The 27,367-nt window shown below is 41.1% G+C and overlaps 2 protein-coding genes across 2 annotated transcripts in view; both read left to right on the top strand.

The window, feature by feature from the left end:
• The window catches only part of LOC124024305 (gastrula zinc finger protein XlCGF57.1-like), a 174,963-nt gene that overhangs the window by 39,388 nt on the left and 108,208 nt on the right, over nt 1-27,367 (top strand). The gene's annotated exons all lie outside the window — the stretch shown is intronic.
• On the top strand, nt 8,468-27,298 carry LOC124024331 (zinc finger and SCAN domain-containing protein 2-like). Its single transcript, XM_046338289.1, has 2 exons — nt 8,468-8,989; nt 23,810-27,298. The coding sequence occupies exons 1-2, from the start codon at nt 8,701-8,703 to the stop codon at nt 24,877-24,879; spliced, it is 1,359 nt and encodes a 452-aa protein (XP_046194245.1). The 5' UTR covers nt 8,468-8,700; the 3' UTR covers nt 24,880-27,298.

Below are 27,367 nucleotides of genomic sequence, written 5' to 3'. Positions count from 1 at the left end.
CTTCCTGTCTTTAAGTTTGCTGTGGGTTTTTATCTAGTTTGACTCTTGGACAGATTTAGTGGGTCTCATGGTGGGTGTCTTTTAGGTCCCAGTTGTTACTTGTCAATTTTCAGTGGACATCCCCATAGTGTCTTTCAGAACCCCTCCTAAAAACAATCTTATATTTTGGGTTGGATGTTGCATCCAATTAATATTGTAATCAATGGCATTTCCTTAGAATGCTCATTAGTCTTTCAGTTATTATTCTGTTTTTGTAATCCTCTTATGTATGTTGTGTACTAAATATTTCTGTTTATTTTGATTGTTTTTTAATGTGAAGCTATTGTGTTGCATCCATGTCTGAAATGTGCTGTATAAATAAAGCTTGATTTGATTTCAACAAATGAACTACCAATCAACAGACTCTTGGTCCCTCTTAGTATGAAAATCAGTACCAATCCCATGTCAAAGGATTCAACTACTGAAAACAAACAAATGGATCAACCAGATTAATCCCACTTTTCAAGCCTGCTGAAGGAGTGGTAAACACCACCCCCGTCTCTACCAGGGGCTTGAGGTGGTCTTCCATAGCTCTGCTAATGTCATGTTCTGTGGCCTTGCCATTCCATTTCTTGACTGCCCCTGCAACACATTTAGTCATATTATATAAAACTCTCAAAGTAATGGATATGAAGCATCTACAGGCTGTTACACATGGCACATATATGTGACTTCTGTCATCTGATCACTCCAAGCTACATTAGGTCTGGATGCACAAAAGTCACAATGTGCTACATTAGGTTTAGATCTGCCAGGATGGGCATTGTGTTCGGAATTTGAGTCTGGCCACCGAATATGCATAAGCAACGTAAAGAGATGGAGTGAATGAGTGGGGAAAGTACATTTGACACAAATTACCTTCATAATATCAAAGAACATATGTGTGTGCCTGAGGGGAAATTAACTTTCACGGAAAACCATCATTGTCTTCGTTATTCATTATTAGTATGTTATATTATTATTTTATACATTATTTCGAGACATATTCAGAGCCAAACATCAACCCAACTTTTTATTTTTTTATTTACCCCCTTTTTCTCCGCAATTTCGTGGTATCCAATTGTTAGTAGCTACTATCTTGCCTCATCGCTACAACTCCCGTACAGGCTCGGGAGAGACGAAGGTCAAAAGTCCTGCGTCCTCCGATACACAACCCAACCAGCCGCACTGCTTCTTAACACAGCGCGCATCCAACCCGGAAGCCAGCCGCACCAATGTGTCGGAGGAAACACGGCGCACCTGGCAATCTTGGTTAGCGCACACTGCGCCCGGCCCGCCACAGGAGTCGCTGGTGTGCGATGAGACAAGGATATCCCTACCGGCCAAACCCTCCATGACCCGGACGACGCTAGGCCAATTGTGTGTCGCCCCATGCACCTCCCGGTCGCGGCCCGTTACGACAGCCTGGGTGCGAACCCAGAGTCTCTGGTGGCACTTAACCACGGCGCCACCCGGGACATCAAACCAACTTAACCTTTTTAATAACTGTTGTTGCATCCAAACTTGTCACCATCGTTTTCAATTGAAACTGCAAAGTTCCCGGAAGAAGTCCAGCAACAGCCGAAAAGGGGGAGAAATTACACCAATATCAGTGGCCAAATTTACACTAATGTAAATAAACATAGATGATTGAACATATTCTCTTTTGCTTACGTGATGAACCGCTAAGGGGACATAAATATTTACCATCTAAACCATGTGTGACCTCTCACCTCTCTGGCTGTAGAAGTGTTCTTCCTACCCAGTCCCTCAACAGCTCTCTGACTGAGCTCCACCCTCACTGGGTCTTCGGGAAGGATGGAAGGAGGAATGGATCAGTCAGTCAATAAAGTGTAGAGCTGATGTCTATGCTGTCTGACAGAATCACTATTTTAGTAGTTCATTAAAGTAAATAAGGCTTTATGACTGCTGAATACCAACTATCAATCACTTAGATCATGTATTTTCAGGTAGAGATACATCCTTGGGACGTCCCTAGCCCATTGAAGTTGACATTTAAAATGGTTAAGGTTAGGGTTTAGGGTAGGGATCTCCCAAGGATCCCAGAGAGCATTGACCATCATGCATTCTTGTGTCTCTTTTACATAGCAGGTGTAAAATAAACAGACCAGACAAGTAGGCATGCAATGCATTATGGCCATTGTAGTTCAATTATACCAATGGCTGATGAAACATATTCCCTTTTTTTCTTCCTTGATTTAAATTGACAAGTCAGTTAAGAACAAATTCTTATATACAATGATGGCCTAGGAACAGTACCTTCCTAGACAATGTGCTGGACGGTAATTATTTATGTGGCCCTGTGTAACTTTATTTATGTGGCCCTGTGTAACAAGTTACCCTGTGTAACTTTAGTAGAAAAAAAGTAACTTTTCTCCACAGACTGCAGGCGACAGGCTCAGGACACGGTTGATGGGCTGTCAGACAAGATTCCTTACACTGCTAGCTGGTAGGACTGCTTTTCTGGATTATACTATAGCTGAGATCCCAATACCCATGTAAACATAGCTTATTGATAGATCAATGAGGTCAGATCCCAATACCTATGTAGACATAGCTTACTGGCAGTTGTCTGACTATTATAGTATTATTTAATGAAAGAAATGTAAAAATTCACTTTTTGTCTGGAAATAAAATAAACATGTATCCGCTTTACCCACTCCAGTCAACAGAATGCGATGTGCGTCTTTCAGACGATGCTATCAGCGTGACATATGATCTTGGAAAGTCTACACATTCTAGTTATTGTGGAATTCTTGTGCAATTTAAATGTTTAAATATGAAATGTAATTTTTGCTTCTAAATGAGAGAATTGTTTTCATTAAGTGAACTGGGCTCAATCAGTGGCCACGCCCAAGTGAACAGACATTGATTGAGAACTATGAAACACGCCCTTCTCCCCTACTACAAAAGTCAGTTGACGGAAGTCAACCTCATGTTCCAGATGAGGTGTCCATACGTTTAAAAGGGCTAATTTCAACCCTGGCGGTGACGATCACCACGCTGGAAGGATGAATTTCGACTACACCAGCCAGAATATAGTACGAGCTGCGTTGAGGCAACTTGGTAAGAACTTTGAACTCTTATTCACTGAAGAAGAAGTGACATCCTAGATGTCGAGTTATCAGCTGCAGCTGTAAACGTACGTGGCCTAGATAAAGGACAGACAATCTCCTGAGAACGACAGGGTACAACATATCCGTTCTACGACACTACGACCAGACAGATTCTACAAGGGACGAGGGCGATCTCTGCTGGGCAAACCAGTCTTCCATCTTCGACCCGTCATGACACAGGTACAAGAATGTCAATAAACTTGTATAATATTCTACAGGAAGGCCGTCCAGACCAGGTGATTTCCCTGCTTTCATAGATACAATGGCGTCTCTAACCTCCTATCTGATAATCTAGGTAATTCTATACCAGACAAAGTGTCCATATATATGGGGCTGAACAGGAGGCTATATATATACATCTTCATAATAACATTAAAACACGCTGTCAATCTCTTTGGATGAGGTCAACATCTAGTGTCCTTCTCAATGGTTGGAGTTACGTTCCAAGTGTTCTGCATTTCTAGTTGTCTTGCTAGTAGCCTGCCTGTCTTCTCACCTCTCTCATTAAACTGGTTCTAGGTCTAAACAGAGCATATTCTGCCTTTTTTGTTATACGTTTCCTGCATCTGAAATGTGAATTTGCAGGTCGTTTTGAAATGTGCGATCTGTGAAATGTCCAAATCCCTTTCCAGACCACATCTCTGTTTCTAGTCTTTTCACTGCTTCAGACCTTCTCTCTTCTTTCTGGAGGCATGTTATTTCCCCTCTAATACACCAGAGCCATAATACATGTTATAGAGGTTCCCACACTGTTATTTCCCCTCTAATACACCAGAGCCATAATACATGTTATAGAGGCTCCCACACTGTGTTATTTCCCTCTAATAAACCAGAGCCATAATACATGTTATAGAGGTTCCCACACTGTGTTATTTCCCCTCTAATACACCAGAGCCATAATACATGTTATATGTTTACCCTCTAATACACCAGAGCCATAATACATGTTATAGAGGTTCCCACACTGTGTTATTTCCCCTCTAATACACCAGAGCCCACCGTAATACATGCTTTAGAGGTTCCCCACACTGTGGAAATCCTTTCAGGTGAGCCCATCTGCTAGTGACTGGCTAAATATCTCATCTTGTAATAGCATGGTGTTGAGTCTAAATATATGTTTTATCATGTGGAGGTTTCATTCATGTCTCTATTTAATTCAATAATTGGTTTGTTTTTGACCGGATAGAGACCAGACTCTCCTTCTGACAGCAGGAAGAGTCCTTCAGGGGAACCAGACCCTGAAACGTCCAAATCAGAAGGACGACATCACTGTGTGGAAAGAGTTTTACTCAGTTAGGGAGCCTGAGAACACATAAGAAAACACACACTGGAGAGAAGCCTTACCACTGTTCTCAATGTGGAATGATGTTTACCCAGTTAGGGAGCCTGCAAATGCATCAAATCAAATTTATTTGTCACATACACATTGTTAGCAGATGTTAATGCGAGTGTAGCGAAATGCTTGTGCTTCTAGCTCTGACAATGCAGGGGCGGCAGGGTAGCCTAGTGGTTAGAGCATTGGACTAGTAACCGAAAGGTTGCAAGTTCAAATCCCCAAGCTGACAAGGTACAAAATCTGCCCCTGAACAGGCAGTTAACCTAGGCCGTCATTGGTAGTTCCTAGGCCGTCATTGAAAATAAGAATTTGTTCTTAACTGACTTGCCTAGTAAAATAAAGGTAAAATAAAATAACCAACGAGTAATCTGATGGTACAGAGCAGCATAGACACGATGCAGTAGATGGTATCGAGTACAGTATATACATATGAGAAGAGTGATGTAGGGTATGTAAACAAAGTGGCATAGTTTAAAGTGGCTAGTGATACATGTATTACATAAAGATGCAGTAGATGATATAGAGTACAGTATACACATGAGATTATCCAGAGCGACTTACAAATTGGTGCATTCACCTTATGACATCCAGTGGAACAGCCACTTTACAATAGTGCATCTAAATATTTTAAGGGGGGGGGATAATAATAATAATAATGTAGGGTATGTAAACATTATATTAAGTAGCATTGTTTAAAGTGGCTAGTGATATATTTTCCATCAATTTCCATCAATTCCCATTATTAAAGTGGCTGGAGTTGAGTCAGTGTGTTGGCAGCAGCCACTCAATGTTAGTGGTGGCTGTTTAACAGTCTGATGGCCTTGATATAGATGCTGTTTTTCAGTCTCCCGGTCCCAGCATTGATGCACCTGTACTGTCCTTGCCTTCAGGATGATAGCGGGGTGAACAGGCAGTGGCTCGGGTGGTTGTTGTCCTTGATGATCTTTATGGCCTTCCTGTGACATCGGGTGGTGTAGGTGTCCTGGAGGGCAGGTAGTTTGCCCCCGGTGATGCATTGTGCAGACCTCACTACCCTCTGGAGAAGCCTTACGGTTGTGGGCGGAGCATTGCCATACCAGGCGGTGATACAGCCCGACAGGATGCTCTCGATTGTGCAACTGTAGAAATTTGTGAGTGCTTTTGGTGACAAGCCCAATTTCTTCAGCCTCCTGAGGTTGAAGACGCGCTGCTGCGCCTTCTTCACGATGCTGTCCGTGTGGGTGGACCAATTCAGTTTGTCTGTGATGTGTACGCCGAGGAACTTAAAACTTACTACCCTCTCCACTACTGTCCCATCGATGTGGATAGGGGGGTGCTCCCTCTGCTGTTTCCTGAAGTCCACAATCATCTCCTTAGTTTTGTTGACATTGAGTGTGAGATTATTTTCCTGACACCACACTCCGAGGGCCCTCACCTCCTCCGCAGTCATGGGTGAACAGGGAGTACAGGAGAGGGCTCAGAACACACCCTTGTGGGGCCCCAGTTTTGAGGATCAGCGGGGTGGAGATGTTGTTACCTACCCTCACCACCTGGGGGCGGCCCGTCAGGAAGTCCAGTACCCAGTTGCACAGGGCGGGGTCGAGACCCAGGGTCTCGAGCTGGATGACGAGTTTGAAGGGTACTATGGTGTTAAATGCTGAGCTGTTGTCGATGAACAGCATTCTCACATAGGTATTCCTCTTGTCCAGATGGGTAATGGCAGTGTGCAGTATGGTTGAGATTGCATCGTCTGTGGACCATACAGGGGAAAAACTTTTCCAATGTTCCCATTGTGGAAAGAGTTGTACCCAGTTAAGAAACCTGTATGAGAGGACACCCGCACACAGAAAAAAAGACCACTGCTCCCACTGTGGAAAGAGATTTACCCAGTTAAGGTACCTGAAAGAGCATGAAAGAATACATACAAATACGCAGGAGAAGACATACCACTGCTCTCATTGTGGAAAGACATTTTCCCAGTCAGAGGACCTGAAAACACATGAGAGAATAGAGAGGCTGTGTTCTGACTTGTGTTTTTGACTGAGAATGTGTGTATTTGTTTGGGCTGTCAGACTTTGGGCTGTCAGAGATAACTTTGTGTAATGTTAGTGCACTATTTTTTTAATTGAAATTAATCCATTGTCTGAAAACGTTGAAAATACACTGAAAGCATCCAAAATACATCCTATATACCGTTAAAATCTACAATGCTATGTAAAACCAAGATGACATGGAGGTTAAATAAAGTGTGCTTTATCAATGTAACATATTTTGACACGTCCACTGTGGGTCGCTGTAGAGTCATAATATCCATAACAACTTCAGGTCAAACAGGGAAATCGTTCACATCGTTTTTCCACCATTAATTTTTCTCCATGGGGCTGTGTTTTGTTTAGGCTTACCCTGGTGTGACGTTTTATTAACCATGTAAATCTCTATAGGACAAGGTGACTGAGGGCACACCGTGTGTTGTGAATGTCTTTTAATGTTTTTAATATTGTATAACTGCCTTTATTTTGCTGGACCCCAGGAAGAGTAGCTGCTGCCTTGGCAGGAACTAATGGGGATCCTTTATTCACCGATTCGAAAATGCTAATTAGCATCGAAGTAGAGGACATGCAAGACTACAAATAATATTAATAATAACAAACTTCTTCCATTAAGTATGATGGAGGTCACTGTGTTCTTGGGGACCTTCAATGCTGCAGAAATGTTTTGGTACCTGTCCCCAGATCTGTGCCTTGACACAATCCTCTCTTGGAGCTCTACGGACAATTCCTTTGACCTCATGGCTTGGTTACCTGTGGGACCATATGTAGACAGGTGTGTGCCTTTCCAAATCATGTCCAATCAATTGAATTTACCACAGGTGGACTCCAATCAAGTTGTAGAAACATCTCAGGGATGATCAATGGAATCGGGGTGCATGTGAGCTCAATTTCGAGTCATCATAGCAAAGGGTCTGAATATGTGCATAAATGTAAAAAAAAAAAAAGTTTTGGGTTTGTCATTATGAGGTATTGTGATGTCATTATGGGGTATTGTGATGTCATTATGGGGTATTGTGTGTAGATTGATGAGGGGAAAAAATATTCCATTTTAAGAATAAGGCTGTAATGTAACAAAGTGAAAAAAGTGAAGGGGTCTGAATACATTACGAATGCACTGTATACTCCTGGTAGACTTTTCTACCACTGGCAGAGTTTTCTACCATTGATAGTTTTGTACAGTCATGTGATATGTGGTATAGAAAAATCAAATCTTAGGAGAGTACATGGGAGGCACTATACTGTGTGTCTGCAGGTGTCTATCTGGTCAAAACCACTGATACAGGTACCCCTCCACCCTCTGGTGGGATGGATCATGTCTACAGAGAAACCTAGATTTTAATACTTAGATTTGTGTATATTGGGTATATGTTGTGAAATTGTTAGATATTACTTGTTAGATATTACTGCACCGTCAGAGCTAAAACCACAAGCATTTCACAACACCCGCAATAACATGCTAAACATGTGTATGTGCCCAATAAAATGTGATTTTGATTTTAAATTAACATCCTATTTATCAAAGGTGCTTTTGCCTGGGGGTCAAAATGAAAGTCAATATTGATACAGAAACACTGAACCATATTTATATTTATTAAGAACAAGTTGATTGACAAAGTCATGAAAAATTGGAAGAATTGAATAAACCACATGTTGGCTACGATAAAAGATATGCCTCTGGGGTCAATGATCTATGTCAGATGTATGGTTCAATAAAAATATGTAGTGGGTGTAAAGTTGGTTTTAAATTCTCACTAAAACGAATCAACACCTGCTTCTCTTTGAACAACTCAATATAATAATAAACTTTTATGAAATAAATGAAAAATAAACGTTTGGTTGCTCAACTGCGTTGCCCACTCCAGTCAGCAGATGGCGATGTGAGTATTTTAGGTTCAGGCGACGCTGACAGTGTGACGTATAATCTAGTGGACGGGACGCTCCTTCAACAACAACAGCTTGTCAGACACCTCCGTAGCTTTCTAGCAAACACAGCTACAACATTCACGCTCTTTACACTGTTTTTGGTGTATATTAGTCGCTGTGTATTAAACATACTTCTGTCATATGTACTTGTTGACCCATTTAATTATATATTTACGTTGTTTGTCAACTAGCTGGTTTGCTAAGTTATCTTAGAACTAGGCTAGTCGCTAATGCTAGCTGGCTAACATCTCCGACCATGAGTTCACTAAGCTACTCTCTTCCTGATAAAGACGAGGAGGTGTGCTGGACGGAGAAAGAAGCTCTCATCAAAGAGGAGGAGGAAGAGAAATATGTTACTATACAAAAACAAGTAGAGGGGGAGGCTGTTACTGTGAAAGAAGAAGAGAAAGATGTTTCAGTGAAAGAAGAGGAAGACACGTTCAGAGTGAAAGAGGAGGGTGCATTTTTTGGAGTGAAAGAGGAGGAGGGGGAGATTACTGTCACATTGGAGGAAGAAGAGCAGGTTGGAGATCTGTTTAACACCAGTAAGTACCGTCTCTGCAGTCGTTGAACCAATATGCAGTAAAGGGGTTCTACCATTGGTGGGCTGTCAGGGCCAGCAAGGCCTTCTCTAGCTAGCTGGCCTAAACATCAGAATATATATATTTTTTAAAATATATTTTCCCACAAAATGTATTCAATTATTCCCCAGAGTAAGAGTTATACTCTTAATTTCATAGCTTTCCTCTGTGTCGTACTTCTTCCAGCCCCAGGTTGAGATTTGGAGGGCTGGTCTTTATGTTAGATCTTTTATCCAATCATATTCAGCCATCATGTGTTGCCAGGGGTCTAAAATCTGCCCTCAGGCCTTCAGAATCAACAGTGTGGGCGCTTGTAGCTTAAAGTGAATGGAAATTAAAATTTAGTGTCAACCAATCAGCTTTAGAGTTGGCTATTGTACGCCTGCTGGTTGGCTCCAGTGTTACACAGGAGCCAGCTTGCAGGTGTAGTGCGTGCACGTTTTTTGATTGGATTACCAATATTGAGAGGCAGGTCCTATGGGCACCTCAGAACTAGGAAACTGTGTACTACTAAGGAATTTGCGTACTACTAAGCTGTTTTTTCAACCCACAATGGCGGAAGGAGGAGAAGATATCGATTTGGTCGAGGATATAATTATAACGCCATTCTCAAGACTAACTTTTCAAGAAAAGTTGGACATTGTAAGGAGAGGACGCCAATGCTACAAAGCCTGTCACAGGCGGGAAAGGGGTTCGTTCGCCACTTTCAAAGTTCCAACTGTGAGCGCTATCAATGGCTCACAGGCTCCGAGAAGCACTGCAAACGGTACTGCTGGAAATGCCTGATATTTGCAAGTGATCGATTTGGTGTTTGGAGCCACACTGACTTTGCAAACTTGAGTTGTCTAACCAAGGCAGCAATGAGACACCAAAGTACGGCTGGGCACTTACAAGCAATGGTGCTTTTGAAAACTTTTGGGGACACCCGAGTGGATCTACAGCTCAACGAACAAGCGCGGAGGGCAACGGAGCTGCACAATTCTTCACCTTTTCGGTGAAGAAAAATAGGGAAATATTGAAAATACTCATTGATTGTGTCATGTTTTTGGGTAAACAGGAACTTTAATTTAGGGGACAAGTGAAAGTGGAGCTTCTTTCTTTTCTTTCTGAAAGCAATACAGATGTACAATACCACCTGTCCACTAACAAAGTGTTCATTGGGACGTCAGGCAAAATACAAAATGACCTAATTTATGCTATTGCTGAAGTGATGGGAGAAGAGATCAAAATGGAGATTAAAAAAGCTCCCTTTGTTGCTGTTATGGTGGACGAGACAACAGATGTGGGAAATGCAGCACAGCTCTTACTCGTCCTGCGTTATGTGACGGACACAGGAGCCAAGGAGCGATTTATCCGATTTGAAGATCAAGCGGAAAGCGAGCTGATGACATTGCCGCTCTTATTTTCCGTTTCTTGGAGGAAAATGAATGTAGTCTGGATAAAGTTGTGGCACAATGTTTTGATGGCACGGCAGTCATGGCATCTGGACTCAATGGGGTGCAGGCTAAAGTTAAGGAGAGGGCACCGATGGCCTTATTCATTCACTGCTATGCACATCGACTAAATTTACTACTGACTCAAGGAGCCTCAAAGCTTAAAGAATGCAAGGTCTTCTTTGCCAACCTCAATGGCCTTGCAGCATTTTTCTCACGATCCCCTAAGCACACGCAACTGCTGGATGGCATCTGCAAGCGTTGTCTTCCTAAGGTTGCACCAACGAGGTGGCAATATACATCTAGATTGGTCAATGCAGTCTTTGAAAAGAGAGTTGCCCTAAAGGAGCTGTTTAACCACTTACTGGAACATCATGATGACCATGACGGGGATACTGTGCTTATGGCTGATGGATGATTTTGAGTTTTGTTTTTTGCTTGAAATATTCAATTGGATTTTTAATTATTCGGATGGGCTTTTTGGAATTCTACAGAAACAAACTTTGGATGTACAATTCTGCCTGACAAGGGTGAACGAGTTTTGTGACACAATTGAGCGAGAGAGGCGCAGGTTCAGTCAAATCTACGATGACACGGCGCGCATCTCAAGTTCACCCAGCGCACGCAGAGGCCCAGCACAAGGAGACCCTCACACATACTACCAACAACTCCACAGCAATATTCTGGACAACATTCTTTGCCAGATACGAAACATGTTTCAAGACCACGAAAAATGTATGTTTCTCTCCCTCCTGGACCCCAGCACTTTCAGACCTACCGGAAAAAATTCCCGCAAACAGCCTTCTCCAGCTTAACAATAGAGTCACGGAATACTGTTCGACCTATCCAAGCTAAAAACAGAACTGACTGTAATGTATGCTGTGACTGATTTTTGAAGGGAAAAGTCCCTCTGATCTCCTTGATATCCTTAAGCAGAAAAATCTGAATGAGGACATGGGACAACTTTACACATTGGCATGTGTGACAGTGACTATCCCTGTGTCCACGGCTTCTATACAGCGGTCATTCTCGGCTTTAAAGCGAATCAAAACGTATTCCAGAAATGCTACTGGACAGACTCGGCTTTCAGCATTAGCCTCCATGTCGATAGAAAAGGACTTATTGGTGGAACTAAAGCACACAGACTGTACAACAGTCATTGAAGTCTTGAAGAAGAAAGGAGGAAGGCTTTTGTGTTCAAATAATCAGCCTTTGGTGAGTAGGCATAGAATGCATTTTATTTTTTATTAAATGTGTATGTATGTTTCGAATTTTATTTTGTTAATATTAAATAGCCTATATATTAACAAAATAAAATTGCAAATAGCCTATGTTGCAAATTATTTGTTTTCTTTCTTTTATTTTCAGTGAATAGTTATGTCTTTATCATCAGGGTGAAACTGCTTTGGGTGCGACAATGCGCTGTTTACTGAACACACTATTTATTTATTTTTTAACATAAAGCTCAAAGTTTGTGGACCATAAATGGATAGAAGAAGAATATTAATATAACTCTGTTGCACTCGACTATGTTCTTGCCTATTAGTTGAACTGTACTCTTCCCCTGCAATTCTCTGAATAAAAATGTCAATTTCAAGGTGACACAACGCCTGGTTATACTGCGTTTCTGTCTAAATGTATAGTGTCTAGAGCACATATGTCAGAGTCAAGGCCCGCGGGCCACATCCGGCCCGCGAGAAGGTTTTTTACGGCCCCTGGGATGATCTTGATTTATTATTAGAACCGGCCCGCAGACCGCAGCAAGCCGGCAGCCCGCAGATCTTTTACACGCACCAATACTACATTTCCCACAATGCAACGGTGACGCACCGAGCAGTAGGCTGCTTCATTTCAATATTTATTGGCACAGCAGTTGTCAGCATCACAGTAAAATTAACTTTCAGATACCCATCAAAAATGGCAAAACGGAAGGTGGACACTGAGAACCGGGGTTTCAAACAAGGTGGGAGTCGGAGTATTTGTTCACGGAGGTAGCTGGAAAACCTGTGTGTCTTCTGTGTGGAGAAAGTGTGGCGGTACTGAAAGAGTATAATCTGAGACGACATTATGAAACGAAACACGCGGACAAAAACAAGAATATGGACATGGAACAAAGGCTACAAAAGGCAGAGGAATTAAAACGAGGCCTCAAATCTCGACAGGCTCTGTTCAAAAAAGCCAAATCACAAGGCCAGGCTGCTGTCAAGGCCAGTTTTATTTTGGCAGAAGAGATCGCTAAATCAGCCCGGCCATTTACGGAGGGGGATTTCATCAAAAACTGCATGATTAAAGTTTGTGACGAAGTTTGCCCAGAAAAAAGGCAACTCTTTTTAAATGTGAGTCTGAGCAGAAACACCATTGCCGAGAGAGTAGACCAGTTGTCCATCAATCTAAAAGAGCAGCTTGTGAAAAAGGGAAAAGATTTCATTGCATATTCCTTGGCTGTGGATGAGAGCACCGACATTTCTGACATTGCCCAGTTGTCAATTTTCATCCGCGGAGTGGACTCCAGCCTAAGCGTGACAGAGGAGTTTTTGGCTTTACGTCCTATGCATGGCACAACTACGGGGCATGATTTGTATGAAGAGGTGTCAAGATGTGTAAATGAGCTGGAGCTGCCTTGGGAAAAACTCGTGGGTTTGACAACCGACGGAGCACCTGCGATGTGTGGACACAGGAGTGGACTGTTGGAGAAGATACGGGAAAAGATGCAAGAGGAAAACGCGACAGGTGAGCTGACAGCTTATCATTGTATCATACACCAGGAAGCGTTGTGCGGTAAAGCCTTGAAAATGGAGCATGTAATGAGCATCATCACGCGCACAGTTAACTTTATCAGAGCCAAAGGTTTGAATCACCGCCAGTTCAAGGCATTTCTGACGGAGTTAGAAACGGAGCATGGTGATTTGCCTTATCACACAGAGGTGCGATGGCTAAGCCAGGGAAAGGTGCTTCAAAGATGTTTCGAGCTTCGTGAGGAGATTTGTCTGTTCTTGGACAGCAAAGGGAAAGACACAACACAACTCCGAGACGAAATGTTTCTGTGTGAAATGGCTTTTCTGTGTGACATTACGAGTCATCTGAATGCAATGAACTTGCAGCTGCAGGGTCGGGATCGTGTCATCTCTGATATGTACAGTACAGTGAAGGCATTTAAAACCAAACTGACTCTGTGGGAGACGCAGATGCGGAAAGAAAATTTGAGCCACTTTCCCAGCTGCCAGACCATGAAAGAGAAGCTCTCTACCAGTGCGTTCCCGAGCGCACAGTTGGCTGATAAAATAGGTATGCTTGCCGCTGACTTTCGACGCCGATTTGCTGACTTTGAAGCACAAAAAAGCAGGTTGGAACTGCTCGGTAACCCATTTGCTGTTGACGTGGAAAGCTCACCACCAAACCTCCAAATGGAGTTGATTGACCTCCAATGCAATGATGCACTGAGGGCGAAATATGCGGCAGTGGGTGCTGCGGAGTTCGCCCGTTTCCTCCCCGACACAATGCCCCAGCTGCGCATCCAGGCTGCTCAAACGTTGTCTATGTTTGGCAGCACATACCTGTGTGAACAACTGTTTTCTTTGATGAACTTGAACAAAACATCACACAGAAGTCGACTTACTGCTGAACACCTCCACTCAATTCTGAGGATTTCCTCAGCTCAGAGCCTTACCCCGAACATTGATGAACTTGTGGAAAAGATGGGACACCACCAAGTATCACCCTCAACCTCAAACAAGTGAACATTACTGTGCAATCACATATTTAGAGTTTTTACTCAGTTCAAGTTTAAAAGTTAAAGTTTAATATTTGTTTTCACTGCATGTTACTTCTCCTTAAACAAAGTGTTGTTTTTGATTAATAGATTTTTGCACTTTATTTTATTGTATTTCAATCCAATTATATTTTAAAAATATTTCAGTTGAGTGGATGATAGAAAATTGCTATTATTGTTTTTTTCTTTGAAGTAAATTTAGCCCACTTTTGCTAAAATAGAAAATATAGGCTACTGATGGTGCCTTGAATACCGGTTTCTTTCATTTAATGTTCATGTTATGGGGATTTTTATATAAAGGAAATTTGTCTTTTGTGTCTGTTGAAAATTAAAGATTACTGACAGAGCCATAAGAAAATATTGCTTTATTTATCTGATCATATTGGAATATATTTGTTAGGTTTTCAGTAGGTTCAATTAGGTTCACTAGACTATATGCGTCATTTAAAAAATTTTCAATGAACATTCGAACAGTCCGGCCCTCGGCTTGTAGCTAAATTTTTTATTTGGCCCTCCGTCCATTTGACTTTGACACCCCTGGTCTAGAGCCATGGCATCATAATGATGGTAATAAGAGTTGGATTAATTCGGGTGGGACTGTGTAGGACCTCACTGAAGGCCCAGGCCCACGGCACGCCGCTGGGTTCTCCACTTTAATGTTGTTCTGAAGGAATGGCTGAAGCTACACTGAAACGTGTAGAACATCAAGAGTGGACCATCAACAAAACGTAAACAATTGATCAAATGCATCCAATGACAATGCCTGAAATATTGTATTCCTCAATCGCTCCTATTAGCTTAGCCCAAGATGTACTCTTAAAGGTGCAATCAGCAGTTGTTACATCCATTTTGGGACTTATGCATTAATGATATGTACCCATTTGTTTCTTTAAGAATTCACTTCTAAATACATACCTCATGAGCTTAGTTCAGCTGTTGTACACCATCAGAACCCAGAATATAAGACTTTATTTTCTCCAATGTTTGTCAGTAAATATAAACAAACACAGTATATCCTCGAAACATGGTTAAAACTATCATGTTGATATCATGTATGGTTGCATTTCTCCAGCCCCATCCCTCAGCTTTTATCGAAACGGGCGGGGAGTTCGCTTTGTTATTGTGTCTACTGCTGATTCCTGCTCCCGTTACTGCTCAAGGTCCAAAGACTGTATGTTATTTTCAGAGGTAGACTGGCTCTGGCAGCTAAAATAGTCAAATATTCCATCTAAATGTGAATCTATTCTCAATTGCAATATGTTTCTAGTAACATAAATCGCTGTACTTTCATATCACCTCAAAATAATTTCACACAATACTTAAATGTCACATCAAAGTAATTGAAAATAATACTTTCATATCACATCCAAATTATTTCAAATACTTTGACATCAAAGTTGCGATCCCCCAAAAGGTAATCCAAATTTGTTTCTCGTCATTTCTCCTTCCTTCGGGCTTTTTCTTCTTTGGACTTTATATGGCGGTTGGCAACCAACTTTAAGGTGCATTACCACCATAAACTGGACTGGAGTGTGGACCTCAGTTCATCTTTCAATCACCCACGTGGGTATATACCAAGACAGTCGTGAAGAGGGCACAACAAAACCTTTTCCCCCTCAGGAGACTGAAAAGATTTGGCATGGGTCACCAGATCCTCAAAAGGTAATACAGCTGCACCATTGAGAGCATTCTGACCGGTTGCATCACCGCCTGGTATGGCATCTGCTCGGCATCTGACCATAAGGCTCTACAGAGGGTAGTGCGAACAGCCCATTACACCACTGTGGCCAAGCTTCCTGCCATCCAGGACCTATATAGTAGGCTGTGTCAGAGGGAAGCCTTCAATGCAGCATAATTATTTTTGGTACCCTTCCCCAGATCTGTGCCTTGACGCAATCCTGTCTCGGAGCTCTACGGACAATTCTTTCGACCACATTGCTTGGTTTTTGCTCTGACATGCACATGCACTGTCAACTGTGGGACCATATATAGACAGGTGTGTGCCTTCCAAATCATGCCCAATCAATTGAATTTACCACAGGTGGACTCCGAACAAGTTATAGATACATCTCAAGGATGATGGCTGCATCCCTTGTTCTCAATTTCCACCTGAAGACATACCCTAATCTAATTGCCTGTAGCTCAGCCCCAGAGGCAAGGATATGCATATTCTTGGTATCATTTGAATGGAAACATTCTGAAGTTTGTGGAAATGTTAATTGAATGGAGGAGAATATAACACAGTAGATCTGGTGGAAGAAAAGAGAAAGAAAGAGCATACGTTTTCTGTTTTTTATTGTTGTAGTATCATCTTTCACATGTACTAGAATAGCCACACAGTCAGAGAGGATGCTGGAGATCATTTTGATGGATAACACAAGAGGGCAACTGTATGTGTGCAAAGTTTCAGACTAACTTCAGGAATGGGTGAGCTACATGACATTTAGCATGAAGTCACCCAGGTGTCCCACACAAGTTGCCCAAATGTACCCAAGTGGCCAAATTGTTGAAATGACTATAACTATATACAACTGTGCAAATAACTATATACAACATATCAAAAAGCAATTCTAACACACATTGTTTTTCTAAATATGTTTTTTTTAATATTAGAAAAAAATATTTTAAAAAAAACAGACCCTTTGGAAGTCCTCTACACAATATTTTGCTGCCTGTGCGATGTCCCATAGCAGTCTCTTTCTGATGTAAAGCAGAAGCAAACTGAACAAGTGGTGCAGGTCATGCGACACAGAACACAACGACGCCTCCATGCTGTGCCCTTTTCGCACCGAGGCACAGTCATGCCTGCAGTAATGAACTGTGGCATATGAACACCACTGGAGGCAGGAGTAGAGGGGGCAGAGGTAGAGCGGGCAGCTTGGCACCGGGGGCTCCCAATCGAAGTCGCTATCACTGTGAAAGAAAACATTAAAAAATATATTTGTATTGTATGAGCCTTTTATCATCACATTAAATAAACAGATATGTATTGTATAGAGCAGAGGGAACAGTCACAAAGGTGAAGTGCTATTCGATTCAACTCCGGCCATTGTTGCGGGCCTGCACCCAATGGCTATTTCATATGGAAATGGAGAGGAGTAGCAGGCGCAGTGGCCATGTGTGTGTTTGCTGTTCTACTCCATTCCATTTGAATAAAAAAATTAAAATATATATATACAGTGCCTTGCGGAAGTATTCGTCCCCCTTGAACTTTGCAACCTTTTTCCACATTTCAGGCTTCAAACATAAAGAGATAAAACTGTATTTTTTTGTGAAGAATCAACAACAAGTGGGACACAATCATGAAGTGGAACGACATTTATTGGATATTTCAAACTTTTTGAACAAATCAAAAACTGAAAATTGGGCGTGCAAAATTATTCAGCCCCTTTACTTTCAGTGCAGCAAACTCTCTCCAGAAGTTCAGTGAGGATCTCTGAATGATCCAATGTTGACCTAAATGACTAATGATGATAAATACAATCCACCTGTGTGTAATCAAGTCTCCGTATAAATGCACCTGCACTGTGATAGTCTCAGAGGTCCGTTAAAAGCGCAGAGAGCATCATGAAGAACAAGGAACACACCAGGCAGGTCCGAGATACTGTTGTGAAGAAGTTTAAAGCCGGATTTGGATACAAAAATATTTCCCAAGCTTTAAACATCCCAAGGAGCACTGTGCAAGCGATAATATTGAAATGGAAGGAGTATCAGACCACTGCAAATCTACCAAGACCTGGCCGTCCCTCTAAACTTTCAGCTCATACAAGGAGAAGACTGATCAGAGATGCAGCCAAGAGGCCCATGATCACTCTGGATGAACTGCAGAGATCTACAGCTGAGGTGGGAGACTCTGTCCATAGGACAACAATCAGTCGTATATTGCTCAAATCTGGCCTTTATGGAAGAGTGGCAAAAAGAAAGCCATTTCTTAAAGATATCCATAAAAAGTGTCGTTTAAAGTTTGCCACAAGCCACCTGGGAGACACACCAAACATGTGGAAGAAGGCGCTCTGGTCAGATGAAACCAAAATTGAACTTTTTGGCAACAATGCAAAACTTTGTTTGGCGTAAAAGCAACACCGTGAACACACCATCCCCACTGTCAAACATGGTGGTGGCAGCATCATGGTTTGGGGATGGTTTTCTTCAGCAGGGACAGGGAAGATGGTTAAAATTGATGGGAAGATGGATGGAGCCAAATACAGGACCATTATGGAAGAAAACCTGATGGAGTCTGCAAAAGACCTGAGACTGGGACTGAGATTTGTCTTCCAACAAGACAATGATCCAAAACATAAAGCAAAATCTACAATGGAATGGTTCAAAAATAAACATATCCAGGTGTTAGAATGGCCTAGTCAAAGTCCAGACCTGAATCCAATCGAGAATCTCTGGAAAGATCTGAAAACTGCTGTTCACAAATGCTCTCCATCCAACCTCACTGAGCTCGAGCTGTTTTGCAAGGAGGAATGGGAAAAAATTTCAGTCTCTCGATGTGCAAAACTGATAGAGACATACCCCAAGCGACTTACAGCTGTAATCGCAGCTAAAGGTGGCGCTACAAAGTATTAACTTAAGGGGGCTGAATAATTTTGCACGCCCAATTTTTCCGTTTTTGATTTGTTAAAAAAGTTTGAAATATCCAATAAATGTCGTTCCACTTCAGGATTCGGTCCCACTTGTTGTTGATTCTTCACAAAAAAATACAGTTTTATATCTTTATGTTTGAAGCCTGATATGTGGCAAAAGGTCGCAAAGTTCAAGGGGGCTGAATACTTTCGCAAGGCACTGTATATACATACATACATACGTACGTACGTATGTATGTATGTGTGTATGTATGTGTGTGTGTGTCTAAACAAACCAACACACACACCCAAACAAACCAATTGTTTTTTTGCAAAAATATATATTTATATTTCATAAAACGGCATTAGCACTTACCCGTCCAGAAGTACGTCCTGTCCTTGCAGAAACAGCTCCTCAGCTCCTGTTTGAATCCTAACACTTCAAGATTCCTCAAACAAAATATCTGTCTCACTTTCCCGATCAATCTCTTCTATAATCTGGTGTATATCTGTATACTTAGACTTTTGGACTTCGCTTTTCCTGATTTATTCGCCATGATGTCTTCATGATGTCTTCAAATGTCTTCCTTACAAACAAGGAATGGTGGTCCAACCCATAACCTAGATATTCATGAAGATCCGTGGTCATTAGGCAGAAATACAGCCAAATCAACGATGCTTGATTGGTGCGCAAGGAAGTCATTGCACTTTGTCTTCAAAACAGTTGACTTCGGTCAATACTCCCCGCAAAAAAAACACTGACTATTGGCTGTGTTGCAAACATCCAGAGGAATGCACTGAAACCAACCATGACTAGATAAACTATTGTTTACTGTGTGTAATAACGTTGAATGCTCCATAAAAAAAATTGATAATGGAATTCAGGGCACAAATGGTTGACAAAATGTTTCAATTTAGGCTATAAACATGGATTTTATCAAAGAAAACGGCACTTCATTTGATCACTGGGACCCTCAGGAAGAGAAATAAGAGCACGATATCAGAATGTTAGTCATAATTTTACTTTCAGATGTGAATGTGTAAAAACTCATGACGAAAAATGTTTCTGTTGTTGATTGCTCTTCTCAAACAAAAGCGTGGTATTTGTTCTCTGTAATAGCTATTTTAAATTGGAAAGCGTAGTTTGATTACCAAGATTCTAATCTTTTGAAGGGTGTAAGACACTTGCATTTTCAAGAATGTTTAATGTTACGACGTTGTATTTTTAGTTATCACTCTGACATTTCCCCTGATGTTGATCCCTGTACGGGGATCGCAGCCATAAGAGGCTCATGGAAACAGGATGCACCTGAAAGCAATTGTGAGTCTCATAGCAAAGGGTCTGAATACTTAAGTAAATAAGGTATTTCTGTTTTTTACCTGTTTTCACTTTGTCATTCATGTGTGTAGATTAATGAGGATTAAAATAAGTCTGTAACGTAACAAAATGTGGAAAAAGGGAAGGGGTCTGAACTATGTTTTATATTATTGAAAAAAAATGTAACCTTTGTTTAATTCACAATAACAGCCGGTTTGAAACACAGCCTGGACTCGAACCGGGGTGTCTGTAGTGACGCCTCAGGCACTGAGATGCAGTGTCTTAGACCGCTGCATCACTCAGGAGCCCCAAATCATGTTCTAGTGCTGTCCCCACCTAAAATAAGTCTTGGTCAACCAAGAGTCATCTGTTCATTCCACCAATCGATTAGTTGAAATGTTGTTTGTATTTTTCCATATAAAAACACCTTTTAATAAAATCAACTATATGTACAGAACTGGTCTGATGCTTTAAAACTTCTTAGGGCTGCAATCCCGTTAACCTCTTAAGCGCACCCGACACGCAGGCGTGCCATCTAGCCATCTGGAAATGCAAATGCGCTACGCTAAATGCTAATAGCACTCATTAAAACTCAAACGTTCATTAAAACACACATGCAGGGTACTGAATTAAAGCTACACTCGTTGTGAATCCAGCCAACAAGTCAGATTTTTAAAATGCTTTTCGACGAAAGCATGAGAAGCTATTATCTGATAGCATGCAACACCCCGATATACCTGAAGGGGACGTAAACAAAATAATTAGCATAGCTGGCGCTACACAAAACGCAGAAATAAAATATAAAACATTCATTACCTTCGACGAGCTTCTTTGTTGGCACTCCTAGATGTCCCATAAACATCACTATTGGGTCTTTTTTTTTATTAAATCGGTCCATATATACCCTAAATATCGATCTATGAAAAGTGTGTGATCCAGGAAAAAACAGCGTTTTAAAACGCAACGTCATTTTTCAAAATTAAAAAAGTCGACGATAAACTTTCACAAAACACTTCGAAATACTTTTGTAATCCAACTTTAGGTATTAGTAAACGTTAATAATCTATCAAATTGATCACGGGGCGATGTGTATTGAATAGCTCCACGTCTTCAAATCATGTTCTGAAATTTCTCCTCCAAAACATCCTGTCGGAGACCGTAAGGAATGGGCTCTCTTTTACTCGTTTGACCAAGAAACAAAGCCCAGGCAATTGACAAGACTGGCGACATCGTGTGGAAGCTGTAGGACTTGCAATCTCAGCCCCATGTAATTTCGTTTCCCATAGACAATACATGCAAGTGACGGATTGATATTTTTTCCAGATTTTGGTGATCAGTTTTTCTTCTGCTTTTCGATGAAACACACGTTCTGTTATAGTCACAGCCGTGATTTAACCAGTTTTAGAAACGTCAGAGTGTTTTCTATCCACACTTACTAATTATATGCATATACTATACTCCTGGCATGAGTAGCAGGACGCTGAAATGTTGCGCGATTTTTAACAGAATGTTCGAAAAAGTAGGGGGTAGGCTTAAGTGGTTTTAACAGGTTCGATATGACAACAGCCAGTGAAAGTGCAAGGCGCCAAATTCAAAACATCAGAAATCTCAGAATTAAAATTCCTCAAACATAGGATCTTATACCGTTTTAAAAGTTAATCTTGTTGTTAATCCCACCACAGTGTCCGATTTCAAATAGGCTTTACAGCGAAAGCACCACAAACGATTATGTTAGGTCACCACCAAGCCACAGAAAAACATTTTTCCAGCCAAAGAGAGGAGTCACAAAAAGCACAAAGAGAAAATGAATCACTAACCTGTGATGATCTTCATCAGATGACACTCATAGGACTTCATGTTTACACAATACATGTACAGTGAGGGGGGGGGAGTATTTGATCCCCTGCCGATTTTGTACGTTTGCCCACTGACAAAGAAATGATCAGTGTATAATTTTAATGGTAGGTTTATTTGAACAGTGAGAGACAGAATAACACATGGAAGAAACATAAAATAATCTCAATCTCCCTCTGTGTTTGGAGGAGGAGGAATGTTGCCTATGACCCCCAAGAAACCATCCCCACTGTCAAACATGGAGGTGGAAACATTATGCTTTGGGGGTGTTTTTCTGCTAAGGGGACAGGACAACTTCACTGCATCAAAGGGACGATGGGCGGGGCCATGTACCGTCAAATCTTGGGTGAAAATCTTATTCCCTCAGCCAGGGTACTGAAAATGGGTCGTGGATGGGTATTCCAGCATGACAATGACCCAAAACACACGGCCAAGGGAACAAAGGAGTGGCTCAAGAAGAAGCACATTAAGGTCCTGGAGTGGCCTAGCCAGTCTCCAGACCTTAATCCCATAGAAAATCTTTGGAGGGGGCTGAAGGTTCGAGTTGCCAAACGTCAGCCTCAAACCTTAATGACTTGGAGAAGATGAGAGTGGAAGGAGTGGGAAAAAATCCCTCCTGAGATGTGTGCAAACCTGGTGGCCAACTACAAGAAATATCTGACCTCTGTGATTGCCAACAAGGGTTTTGCCACCAAGTACTAAGTCATGTTTTGCAGAGGGGTCAAATACTTATTTTCCTCATTTAAAATGCAAATTTGCATTAAGAACCAGTATATCTTTAATTATATATAAAACGTATCTTTCGTCAAAGTTTATGATGAGTATTTCTGTTATTTGACGTGGCTCTCTGTAATTACTCTGGATATTTTGGAGGCATTTCTGAACATGGCGCCAATGTAAACTGAGATTTGTGGATATAAATATGCATATTATCGAACAAAATATAAATGTATTGTGTAACATGATGATATTATCAAAGATTAGTGATTAATTTTATCTCTAATTCTGCTTTTGTGACTATCTTTGGCTGGGAAAAATGGCTGTGTTTTGGATTTGGTGGTGATCTAACGTAAATATATGTTGTGTTTTTGCTGTAAACCATTTTAAAAATCGGACACAATGGGTAGATTAACAAGATGTTTCTTTCATTTGCTGTATTGTTAATGTGTGAAAGATTGAATATCCCATGCTGCCTTTTCAGCGGAATGTTGGGGGGGGTTTCTTTAGCGGAACCTGTGTCATAGACAGTTTAATAATTACACATAATTCATAATACTGTAGCAAACATATTAAACAGGATATTCAAACGAGCCTTACAATTATAATCCAAAGTAGTGTGAAATGCACTCATAAGCAACCTGGAAATGGAGGTTACTCCCCTGAGTTTTCCCCCATTCACATTCAGAATACATTGTGAAAAACTATAATCTTTACTCGCCATTTTTGCTCCAGGCAGATATAGTACATCCATAACTATCGGTTTCCTCATTAGCAGGGAGGAGTTCCTGCAATCAAATCGCCCTCGTGCCCCAATTTTAGCAAACACAGAAAGGGGCCTATATTGGAGGCCAAAAGTTGTCTGGCACACTGTTTAGGGTTTCAACAACATGAATATCTTATTTTTATCCTACAATCATCGATGGTAATACTAATGTGAAAATAAGACAACCTATGACTATTCTTGCTCATTTTAAGACAATTGTCAAATAATTTTAACATTCATTACAGACATTACAATTGTTGTATAACATCATGGCTACGCTGTTTGCATCAACTTTTACAGGGGATTACCGCTGTTGTGGGCCTTTAATCATCTGTCTGACTTTGTTGTTCACACAGGAGAGAGACGGGACTATCGTGGATCCTCTGGGAAGCCTCAACAACCTTATGATGATGCTGAAGAGGCAGAGAAGAGCCTCTCCAGATCAGAACACCTCAATAAACACCTGCAGAGATCCACAGGGAGGAGAACTCATTGCTGCTCTGACTGTGGGAAGAGATTCACGTCATCAGGCATTAAAATGCACCAGAGAACACACACAGGAGAGAAATCGTATAGCTGTGTTCAATGTGGGAAGAGTTTTGGTGGATCTGGCTCTCTGACAGTGCACCAGAGAACACACACAGGAGAGAACCCTTTCAGCTGTGGTCATTGTGGGAAGGGATGCACTACATCTGGCCATCTAACTATACACCAGAGAACACACACAGGAGAGAAATCTTATAGCTGTGGTCAATGTGGTAAGAGTTTTGGTCAATCTGGAGAGCTCACAGTGCACCAGAGAACACACACAGGAGAGAAACCTTATATCTGTGTTCAATGTGGGAAGAATTTTGGTCGATCTGGCTCTCTGACAGTGCACCAGAGAACACACACAGGAGAGAAACCTTACTGCTGTGATCAATGTGGGAAGAGATGTACTACATCTGGCAATCTAACTCTACACCAGAGAGCACATACAGGAGAGAAACCTTATACCTGTGGTCAATGTGGGAAGAGTTTTGCTGCATCTAGCACTCTGACTCAACACCAGAGAACACACACAGGAGAGAAACCTTTCAGCTGTGTTCAATGTGGGAAGAGTTTTGCTGCATCTAGCACTCTGACTCTACACCAGAGAACACACACAGGAGAGAAATCCTACAGCTGTGTTCAATGTGGGAAGAGTTTTAGTCAATCTTGCCATCTGACTCTACACCAGAGAACACACACTGGAGAGAAACCGTATAGCTGTAATCAATGTGGGAAGAGCTTTACTCAGCTAAACAGCCTGATTTTGCACCAGAGAACACACACAGGAGAGAAACCTTACAGTTGTGTTCAATGTGGGAAGAGTTTTCGTCAATCTTGCCATCTGACTCTACACCAGAAAACGCACACAGGAGAGAACTCATCAGAAAATACATGAAGGAGTTGTTTCATGATATCAGTGAAATAATTTCACAATGAAGAATGTTTTTAACATTGTATTTGGAGTATTTTAAGGTATTTCACAATGTAGAATCCTAAACGTTCGCCCCCTGTTCTATTGATTTCAACATGATATGGATATTAGCCTTGGGAAAAATCCAGGCTCTGAATTGAAAGAGTATTATTTATGTGATTTAACAAAAAGTGACTAACACAAAAAGAGCTGTGTTACACTTCCCGTGTTGGTGACCCACTTGAATCAAAATGTAACACTTCAAAATGTAGCTAGCTGTTTTCTAAAAGTTGTCCTCTAACCAGTGATGTACACATTATTCTCTGATTCTGTGTGGTTTTTGAGCTGTTAGTTTTGACAGGACGTGCAACCTCATCTCCCTCTCGGGCAACAATTGATTTCAACATGATATCGTTGAGTGATGACAAATAAGTGTTGAGTTCCTTTGTTTAGCGACCTCTAAATTTAAATGCATCACTCCAAAATGTAGTTGACTGTCTTCTGCAGGTTGTCCTATAATCAGTGAGGTAAAATATATCTTTCATTTCAATGTGTTCTTTTAGTTGTGTTAGTTTCAACAGCACGTACAACCTGATTTCCCCCCCTAATCGATATCAGTGATTTATTGCTACTTGTCAAAACAAGTGTTTCTGATGCTTGTGCCGTTTATAAGGAGCTTGTTTAAAAAATACAAGTAATGTGGTTATTGTGGCAGATGTTTGTGTTCATAGCACATTTTATGTTTAGGTTTTCAATATATCACAAACTGCATATTGGTTATTGATTTGAACACGTTAAAACTGTGTTTTTACTTTGGGGTTATCCCACCTAGCAAAATGTAATTGAAAAGAAGACAATGCCTGACGTCCAATATTTGTTCGGTTGTAGTTGAAAATATGTATTTTGGGGTTATTTTTTTAATTACTTTAAAACAACGTAATGTCAACGTACTTTCAGTAGCCGAGTGGTTAGAGCGTTTGGCAGTAACCGAAAGGTTGCTGTATCGAATCTCCGAGCTGATAAACATTTTGAAAGGTGGATCTCTCTTCTGGCTCTTCACTGACTCCTTCCATCAGCTTCTCCCAGGATGACTTGCTCCTGGGTGGTGGGGGGCATTGGACAGAATTCCAAACTGGCAATGCTCTGTTGGCGCTCTCAGTTCACTTCCCAAATCCCATCCAAAATATGTTGTTCTCCCCCCAGTTAACCCACTGTTCCTAGGCTGTCACTGTCGATAAGAAGTTGTTCATAACTGACTTGCCTAGTTAAATAAAAAGTGGACGAGAGTTCTATTAGCTAGTGAATTTTTGGGTTCTATTAAAAAAAAATGAAAAAAATAATACTAAAGTATATTATTATTTCGATTTTCTTTTTTGCTGCCTTCAATTGTTGCCAGCCAGCAGACACCATGTTTATATTGTAGAAGGTGAAGCATTGTAGTTGATTACAATGTGAAATGGAAGTTGTTTTCTGTTGGTGGTGAGAAAACTCGTCCATCAAAAATATAGGATATATTTGTTGTCTTAAAGTGGAATGTTTTACAGGCTTTGGTTTTTCGATTTATGTTGTGAGGTTGAACTTTTGCTCATTAGCACGTAGGACACACTGATTGGTGTCACCTCGTTAGTCAGTATGTGTTACACTGGCTTGTCCATCTCGTTAGTGGGAAGGTGTTTCGCCTGAGCTGGTCCAGGTTCTATTTAAGAGTGTCTGGCCTAGTGCTCCAGTTGTCTTGATAGATGTGGAGAGTCAACACCACCTTTAGTTGCGTCCCGTTTTAAGTTTGTTGTATTTTTTAAATTTTGTTTGTCGCTTCTTGGGAAGATTTAGGGGGTCTCATGGTGGGTGTCTTTTAGGTCCCCGTTGTTGTTACTAGTCAACTTTCAGTGGACATTGAGAGCAAAATTGCAAGCTTATGTTATAATATTTTTATTGTATCAAATGGTTGTTTATGCAACAGAATAGAGAGTTCTTAGAACTATAGTGTCTGTGTGTTCTACTGAGGATGGGCCACTGGGTGAAAACACTGACAGGAGATTTACAATGTATTTTAGGTGATAAAACCTAAAGAGACCGCATTCCAGAGCATGAGTTTCTGTTCGATATGGTACCAGGGAGAGATGACCCCAGGGCCAGACCCTGGTCTCTACACAGAGGACTGTTTTTACAGCAGATGCTGTCTGCTGTGAATTATAAGTATATTTCATACAAGTCTTAACCTTGTGACCTGTTCTATACATCTATTGTTTGTCATGTAGATTGAAAGGGGTGTATCTTGCCTGTGAAATACTTTTGTCTCGTGGCTCTCAACGAATCATCATCATCGTAGAGCACTCAATTGATTCACTTTATATGTGTGCGTTGTATTGCCCTGTTCCCATATTAAGTATATAAAGATTTAGTTTAATAATAACTCTGACTTGATATGTTTGTTTCTCCTCATTTGATATTAGAGAAATTAACCACCACATTT

This window comes from Oncorhynchus gorbuscha, linkage group LG03 (genome assembly GCF_021184085.1).
Source record: "Oncorhynchus gorbuscha isolate QuinsamMale2020 ecotype Even-year linkage group LG03, OgorEven_v1.0, whole genome shotgun sequence".
Taxonomy (NCBI): Eukaryota; Metazoa; Chordata; class Actinopteri; order Salmoniformes; family Salmonidae; genus Oncorhynchus; species Oncorhynchus gorbuscha.
Note: the sequence above shows the minus strand (reverse complement) of the source record. Positions and strands in the feature narration are given on the sequence as shown.